Below are 9046 nucleotides of genomic sequence, written 5' to 3'. Positions count from 1 at the left end.
TGAGTGGATGAATTTTGTTTTTTGGAGGTATTTCGAATCTGTGGAGGGAAATATTATACTTTCCAGCTGAAAGAAGATATACAACTTAGTGGAATGGGTGACCAAATCCATTCTCAATGTTTTACAGCTGCTTGTTTTCCATGTTGTTCCCTTTATTTCAGGAAAATTGAGATCCAGCCGGTGAAAATGCTAACACAGACAAACAGACGTAACACTTAGAACAAATTGTGGTTAAAATCATAGTCACGAGGACATGTACGCCCAATGCTAAAATCGGCGTGTTTGGCCGATGGGCCAACAGATGGCGGTAGTGTGCAAACGTCAAACGCGAACAAAAACGATGCTAGTGCTGCGAGTGTTGGATTGACCACCTACCATATATTTTAATCGACCGTTAAAAAGGTGGTCGATAGACAGCGATGAGAGTGTGACGTCTGTTTATCTGTGATGCTAAGTTGAGATCAGCAAACCAAGTTATTTGAAGTTAGTTTCGTTAGCGCCCCTGTACGGGGCGCCCTAACCGGGATCTCAGTCAGTCTGAGCGCGGACCTGATTTGACGTTTCCAAATGTATAAAAGGATCCCAATGCAGGGGTGGGTTTCAAAATTACCACAATTAGGGTTACCAGACGTACTATTTTTAGAGTACATGTACTCTTTTCTGCCTAAAAAAATTGTGTACTATTCTTTTTTGCTAAACGGGTCAGTTATACTCTTTTCCAGATATTACTGACGATTGTCGAACAAATAAAAAAAAATTCTTAAGGAATCGGATTAACCATGGATACAGCCGGTATTCTAAAAATACTAGCTAATTAGAATTGGTACCATTAGTTCTTTAATGATTTAAAAGTATTTATACCTAAGTACAATTAACTTATGAAATGTGCTTAATCAACTAACTATTGCTTTTGAGTCAAGAATTCTTGAAATGATTTTGGACTATTTGCTAGACCTTTTTTTGAAGCACTGTTTATAAAAACATTGTCTTGGGGGTTAATTTGTCTTTGGTTGAATGGTTGAACAAAGCTGCGGGAATTGCAGGGTTTTACTTTAAAATGTTAAACAAGAAAATAAATAATTAAATCAATCAAATTATTTTTTTCAATGTTTCAACAATTTGACATTGATTTTTAATAAGGGATTATTTGCAAAGAACGGTTTCTCTCATCGTTGCTCTGCGCAATATTTAAAAAAAACTGATTAACTTTTCGAAACAATTTTAGTATTGTACGATAATGGATTACCAAATCTTGTTTCGTAATACTTGAGATTCTTTTCAGATCCAAGCTTTAAAAATTCGCTATGTGCAGTTCTTCTGTTTCCTTTTCACACATATATTTTTCTATATTTGGTTAAGAACATTTTCGCTAAAAAATATGTAATAAATCTTAATATGACAAAAAGTTGAACGGCTTTATGTATAATAAGCGTGATCATGAATAAATTTAGATCAATGAAATTAAGACCAAATTTCGTGAAATTGGTAATGAAAAATTAGGAATCGTGTCTCCCAGACAAGCTTTACAGTGATTGAAATGTAGGAAATTTGTATTTGATTATATATCTGACAATTGTTTGCTTCATATGGGTATAAAGGCGCAATAAGTACAAATATATTTATTTTTCCAAATCTTTAGTGGTCGATTAGTCAATTAATGCGATAAAAAACTTCAAATAAAATAAAAATGGTCAAATCTAGGAAATTAAAACAAACACATTTGTAAAAAGTGCGTTTCTAATTTTGGCTGATTGTACTCCTTAGTACTCTTTTACAGAGTTGAAAAAATGTACTCTATCTGTTGAGATCAAATATGGTAACCCTAACCACAATGTATTCCCATAGGGTTCAACAAACTGTGCCGCATCTCGAATTATTTTTCAAAATGTGGTGAGTATCCATGTTTCCAAAAATTAGTAAGAAAATCAAGAGTGCATATAAACAAAATCTGAAAACGGTAACATTCATTAAAAATGATTGCCTTTCGAAGAAAAATACAAAAACTGGGGCACAGACAAACAGACGTCACACTCTCATCACTGGCCATCGACCACCTTTTTAACGGTCGGTTCAAAAATATGGTAGGTGGCCTATTCACCACCCACAGCGCTCGCATCGTTTTTGTTCGTGTTTGACGTTTGCACACTACCGCCATCTGTTGGCCTATCGGCCAAACACACCGATTTTAGCATTGGGCGTACATGTCATCGTGACTATGATTTTGTTCGACATTTGTTCTAAGTGTTACGTCTGTTTGTCTGTGACTGGGGGTTAGATCTGACGGAAATGGTCTATTATGGGTTCGCATACGATGTTCATTGAAAGATCCGTGGCTGAGAGAGCGGAAAGACACATTGCCTCTAGACAAATGCACATCTTCCATTTGACAGCTCCTGCTTATAGCTAGCGTCGGCATTCTAATTCAGTGCTACGCCGACGCATAGGGATTGCCTTCGTCGTCGTAGCACTTCGTTACAATGCCGTCGGCGAACTTTTGTTGGTGATATTTCATTTCTCTTACGGGTTTATTCACATGATTCATAACGCTGAAAATAGCCATTTTGGACACTCACCCACCCCCTCATAACACTTTTTGTAGGAATATTTTACAAATTTTGTCTGAGCCGTGACACCATGAGGACACCCACCCACCCCCTTCAGCGTTATGAAATTTGTGAATAAGCCCTACGAACGTCGGTCTAAAGTAACTGTTAATATGAATGCACAATATCAAATATGGTTTTGTGTCCGAGATTCAGATCGATACGGTAATAGTGCGGAAATGTTTCACTTCTTCAGAACAAAACTTGTTAAATTCGACCGCGACGCTGTTTGACAGTAAACTGTTATTTTGTTGAACAGAAAAAAAAAATATTTTCAACCAGCGTTGTCAAAACCAAACAACGAGTGAAAACTTTGGTTAATAAAATAGTACAAAAAAGCATACAAAATAAAAGTTTAAATTGTATTATAGGTAATAGTTAGGAAAGGTTACAATTCAAGGTACTGATAAGCTTAAAATTTATGCAAAATATCTCTATTTTCAGCAGACACCGGAACCAAACAGCAATGGTTACAATCGGTGAAGCCTTCTCGCCGGTCGACGGGATTGTTTATTCGGCTAGCGATGTCAAGGTTAAAATCGGAGACAGTATTATTGCTCCAGTCGGTGCTTTGCACCTTACGGAAAGGTACGTACGAATTAGATCCGTATATGTTAGAGTGCCCCTCCCGGGTATCCCGGTATATGAATTCTAATGTTCCGGGATTCCCTAGATGTGCTTAAAATTTTATGGAAACCACAATTTCAATGCAATGCAATAGCATCCTAAATTAAAAGCTGAGACTGCACGATAACTTTCACTTTCAAGTTTGTAGCCCTTTTCTGAGGATGGGGCGTCTAACGCATTGCTTCCCCTCCTCCGGTAAGCTATTCCGTCTCCCAGATTCTGACTATCAGCCGACGCAGAAAAGCGGTCGACCTCTCCGGGCCCATCTCGATAAGTTCGGCCAGCGGCCTTGTTGTTCTTGAGCTGTCGAATGGCATCCTGAACTTCATCCATCATGGGAGCTGGTTGAATTCCACTTTTTGCTGTCCTTACCTTCAATGCGTGTTTTCTGCGCCATTCAGATGTTCATCGTAGTGCTACTTCCACCTTTAAATCGTCTCGCGTCTGACCTTTGAGATTCTCCCATCCTTATCCCAGCACCAGGGATTGAATCCTGAGAAAATTGAGAGAATCTCTCACGTATCGCTCTCTGTAACTATCATAACATGCTGCACATTATGAGAGACTGTTTATCGTATACTGCTACAAGTTTGATCAGATTGGGGGGATAGTAGTGCATGATAAAACCCCTCTAAACATGCTCCAAGCCTGGGGGACACTGTTGTTATTGGAAGTTCGTGGATTGTTTATCGTGCCAGTAAAGAAAAACACCTATCCCCAACGGTAAACAAGCGAGAAAAAGGGATTTTATCATCGCTCTCTCGTTGGGGCTCTCGCTCGCTGCTTCCATTTATCAGACTTGTTACACCTTGCGATACAATGACGATCGTGGACCGCAACAGATGGGATGTTTTTCTTTGCTTGCTTTGATCGTGCTTCATTCTCAAATGAGAGCGAATTCTGCAACGCCTGCCCAGCACATTTCAGCTCGCGACATGAAGCCTTTGCGGGATGCGTTGAGCTTCTGATAAAACTTAGGCGTTTCTTGGTACAGCAATTCCATCTCTTGGCATTCCACCTCTTTAAGGCGGCGCTTTTTGACCCGAAATAGGCGGGTTTTCTGTTTCCGCTTCAGTCTGTACTGCTCCACACTTTGCCACGTGCCATGCTGAAGCATTGTAGCCTGCGCTGCATTCTTCTCCTTCAAAGCCTGTTTATTGGTTCCAAGATCTCTTTTTTCTGCATGAAGTCGTTAAAGTTCCTATTTCAAAGACACTAAGTCGTTATCAGCTCTGCAATACAAGCAAAATGATCGGGAATCGAGATATCAGCACTCTATCGTAGATAGTTTTCATTTGCAGCAAGTTAACATATAATTACCCCGCAGTTCATTGATCTGGAGCTGTGAGGAGCGCAACAGTAGTATCTCTATTCCATGGCCCCGCGTTGGAGTTCAAGCGGTCACATCGAACCCAGACAAATGCATCTACCTTATGTTGGACATCAACCTCACCTGGCCCGGGTTCTACGAGGGCCGGGCGCAAAACAATGGCCACGGGTTGGGCGAGGGTGGCGAAGGTGAGGAAGACGAAAACGACGAAGGTCACGAATCGGATGGATCCGAGAACGAAATGACGGAAATGTGGCTGCAACCTCCGACACCGCAAATCGTCGACGAGATCTACAGTGCAATGCGAGAATGCCAGAGCTTGAATCCGGACCCGGGCGCGGTCAGCGAGGACGAAGACTACATGGAAGCGGAGGAGGACGAACTCGGAGAGGTGGACGATATGCGAAATCTTCAACTGGACGGTAAGATTGAATGTTGATTGATGTCCCTTGACGGCCCGCATGGTAACTAACGATAGATACTGGTGAAGATAACCGTGATTCTAATTGCAGACGAGGATAAATTCGCTGATGCTGAGGAATAGATCGCTACAACTTCTTGAGTTCTCTGAAGAAAAAAAACTAAGTTTGTTTCAAAGTGCGAAGGCGTTGGCATTTCAATTTCTTTAAGGATGGATCCGCAGAACTGCGGATAGATGACGTGACCGTGAATATTGTGTTAGGTTTATGAAACTATTCCATGTTAATCGACACGAATCTGAGTAATGTGAACACTGAATAATTTAAAATAAATAATGCCATGAAGTGTACAACTTTTTTTTTTTTGATTGTTCACTTGGTTACCTAAAACAGGTAGGTATCTAACGATTGCGAAACAATTGATTTCGGAAAGCGGTTCGTGTGGTTATTCTCAAGTCAAGGTCGAGTAGCAACTACGAATTGTACAGTCATCAATGCTCATACACATTTTGTAAGTTCAAAGTGAAAAAAAAGAAATCAGGTTTTATTTTTTTTGTATGGTATTCAGTTGGAGCTGCCTGACAGCTTAACTTATCAAGGCTGAACCCTCGGTCTGGCTTTTGCCAAGTTTCCCCTCTATCAGGACCAATACTCAACGGACTAGGCTATGCTGCCCACATGAACACTGTTTTTTTATTAGTATTGTGACAAGATAGTTTTTGAAAAAATACCCATATTTCCTTGCTTCTGAGAAAAGGAAGCATTGTGAAAATCAGCAGCTCCATCAGAATTTGTTTGAAATAGTAGTGTAGTAGTGTCATTACTAACACATACTGTCTAGTCGAAATGGTTTTGAATAATTTGTCATTTAAGTGCTATTTTGATTACTCCTGTCTTTTTTGCTTCAAGCCTGGGGGACACTATTGCTATTGGAAGTTCGTGGATTGTTTATCGTGCCAGTAAAGAAAAACACCTACCCCCAACGGTAAGCGAGAAAAATGGATTTTATCATCGCTCTCTCTTTGGGGCTCGCGCTTGCTGCTTCCATTTATCGGACTTGTTACACCTTGAGATACAATGACGATCCTGGACCGCAACAGATGGGATGTTTTTCTTTGCTAGCTTCGATCGTGCTTCATACTCCAGGGCTGTTACAAAAATCCTAAAATCGTATCCGCGAAAATCGCGACTTCATAAATTTGATCCGCGCCTAGGAACTCCAATCCGCGCTTAAAAAAATCTGATTCATTGGCATATTTACAACTCATTATAAAAAATGCGTGAACGTGCTTGATCAAAAACTAGTTCTTTATGATTATTTTCGCCTTATCCTAAAGTATCTACAATTGAGGAAATCCAATAATTCAAGTTTTTCATGGAGAAAATCGTATTCAACAATATCACTCGAAATTTATTTGTCATCAACATATCAATATATTTTTTATGAAAAATTGTGCAATTTAATAAATGGTAGTGCCCAGTTTGCAACGATACTTACATGGATAGGCAAACACCATCATATTATTTAAAGAAAATAGGGAGACTTACGGCTTCGGCACCATTTGACTATTATCGGCAACCAAATTTCAAACTCCAAATACACAGTATTTTATGATCAAAACACATCAATGAAAACATTCAGATGATTATTTGTTCTGCCCGCTTCCCGCTGACGAGATTTCCGAGACTAAACAAACAATATCGCCAGAGCTGTTATCTATTAAAATTAACACGCCTCAAAATGCGACTGGATTGGATCTGCCGAACAGATTCGCCTGCAGCGTTTATGGGAAAGTTGCCGAAGAGAATGAGGCTGCCGAAAATAGTCACACTGACAAGAGATGTTGAGAGCTTTGTTGAAGCGTTTCCAAAAGCATTTTGACAAGTCTGTCGGTGCAAATCGATAGAGGATTGAGCAACGCATAAATGTAAACAGACAAATATGGAATTTGTCAGCTGATATGCGAGAAAATTACAAAAGAAGCGCGGCATCGGCTTGGACTGCCGAGAATACGTAAGTTCCCCTGTATGCTAAGAATATTTTTTTAATATTTTTAACAAATTTCTGTTTTTATAAAAAATGTTAATTTTTTTCCAGTAATATTCATTAGTCATTGGCAGTACATTGGAGTATACATTTGAACTCTCTAGACACTTGACAGAAAATGCCCAACTCTACAGGGCAGATCTGAACCACCTATAAATAAATTTTGATGAAATTTTAACAAGACCTTATTTATATATAAAAACAAATGAAATTCCAAATTATAAAAATTGGTTTGTAAACTACTCAGTTTAATTATGAGGACCTTACTATTTTACACAAAAGTATTGAAAATGTAATATACATACAGTTGTGCTCAGAATAATAGTATAAAAGCCGATTTCCATACAAAATTCTCAACTTTGGCATGCTGTAACTTTGTTTTGCTATGAGCAAAACAAATGAAATTTTGACAGAGAACTCTAAATATCTCTTCAATTTTATTATCACAAAATTCGTCATAGTACTGCACACTTATAAAAACTAATATTACATACATAACGTAAATTTGATTGCATTAAAACTTAAAAATACGTCATTCTTGTAAAATTACGTCCAATGTGACTGAAAATCTTTGTGATTCGAATAATATTCAGTCCATTGTGACGGAAAATTACGTCATTTGTGACTTAGATTCACGTCATTTTACTTGCTTCAATATGTCGGGAACATATGAAGTACATTTCAAAGATTTTTTGATTGAAAAGTTAGGCATCAGGTGAAATCGCTCAAAATAATAGTAGTCTTGATATCAGGGGCTCATTCATTTATTTCATAACGCTGAAATTGGCCATTTTGGACACCCACCCACCCCCTTGTAACGCTTTTTGTATGAATATTATTCAATTTTTGTATGGGCCGTAACATCGTTAGGATACCCACCCACCCCTTCAGCGTTATGAAATTTATGAATGAGCCCCAGCTGTATTATGCTTTTTTTAATTTTTCTTCACTCATCGGTGTTCAACAGTTTTCTCCTAAGTTACAAATTTATAAATGATCCATTTTTTATTACAACATTGTTGCTGAACAAAAATTTACTAAGCAAAACTACTTTTATTTTGAGCGATTTCACCAGGTGCTAACTTTTTAATCGGTGTGTTGTGGTGGTGATTCAACCGTTGCACTAATTTGCAAAGCAGATTGTAAAATGGTTTTATGGTGATCAGCTTACACTGCAAGAGGTTTTATTTAGTTATATTAACATCAAATATTGCATTAATTATACATACAATTTTTAGTTCTGCTTCCCATTAAATTTGTATCTTCTAGATTTACAATACTTATTCTTCACTGACAAAACTCCTAATTTGACTGCGATCTTAATCAGTAAATTTGACACATTTCTGATTTCAAAAATATAAAAGTCAAGCCAAATGTGGTGAGTGGTCTTACTGAGTGCCATTTTCTAAGATTTTTCACAGAAGAAAAATGTCCTTCAAACTCACAGGATTTGAACGGTATAATTTTTTATTTCCAGTTTATCTTAAAGTCACAAACCTATAGATCGCCGTCAATAGAATAGAATTTTAGATTAGTGTTATTAATAATTAAGGGAGGCACTATCTCTTGATTGACTAGTTACCCTCGAGAAAAATGACTCCAAATAAAATGAAAATGATTTACAAATAAAATGTTACCTACTGCTATTTATATTTCCCTGAACAGTATTTTTTATATCAGAGACTACTACTAACTGAACTTTACTGCTCTCAAGGAGAAGACAACTTGGATTTTCTGTTTTGAATAGAAATTTACTAATTATGAAATCACGACTGTATATAACTGCAATTTTTGCCGCATGATTTGGGAAATCCGCGATTTTTGCGACAGAATTTTACCCACCCGCGATTTTCGCGCTTGGCTAGCCAAATCCGCTACAAATCCGCGAAAATCGCGAAATCCGCGATTATCGCGAAATTCGCGAAATCCGCGAAATTCCAAATAGATCGGCCATTGTACAAGTAAGAAAGAATATGCTGATCGCTTTCTAGAAATTTTATAAACAACAAAATAATAACAA

At 38.0% G+C, this 9046-nt stretch overlaps 1 protein-coding gene across 4 annotated transcripts; it reads left to right on the top strand.

Moving 5' to 3' along the window:
* Positions 1-2865: 2865 nt before the first annotated feature.
* Positions 2866-5329, top strand: LOC5573061 (methylosome subunit pICln). Of its 4 annotated transcripts, none has more exons than XM_001654337.2 (4): positions 2866-2974; positions 3051-3191; positions 4558-4982; positions 5051-5329. In XM_001654337.2, the coding sequence occupies exons 2-4, from the start codon at positions 3070-3072 to the stop codon at positions 5080-5082; spliced, it is 579 nt and encodes a 192-aa protein (XP_001654387.1). In that variant the 5' UTR covers positions 2866-2974; positions 3051-3069; the 3' UTR covers positions 5083-5329. The 4 variants fall into 4 exon arrangements, with proteins under 4 accessions (XP_001654387.1, XP_011493533.1, XP_001654388.1 ...); XM_011495231.2 differs by having other exon boundaries at positions 2867-2974; positions 5073-5329; XM_001654338.2 differs by having other exon boundaries at positions 2869-2974; positions 3048-3191.
* Positions 5330-9046: the final 3717 nt, after the last annotated feature.

The sequence above is a fragment of the Aedes aegypti genome, chromosome 3 (genome assembly GCF_002204515.2).
Source record: "Aedes aegypti strain LVP_AGWG chromosome 3, AaegL5.0 Primary Assembly, whole genome shotgun sequence".
Taxonomy (NCBI): domain Eukaryota; kingdom Metazoa; phylum Arthropoda; class Insecta; order Diptera; family Culicidae; genus Aedes; species Aedes aegypti.
Note: the sequence above shows the minus strand (reverse complement) of the source record. Positions and strands in the feature narration are given on the sequence as shown.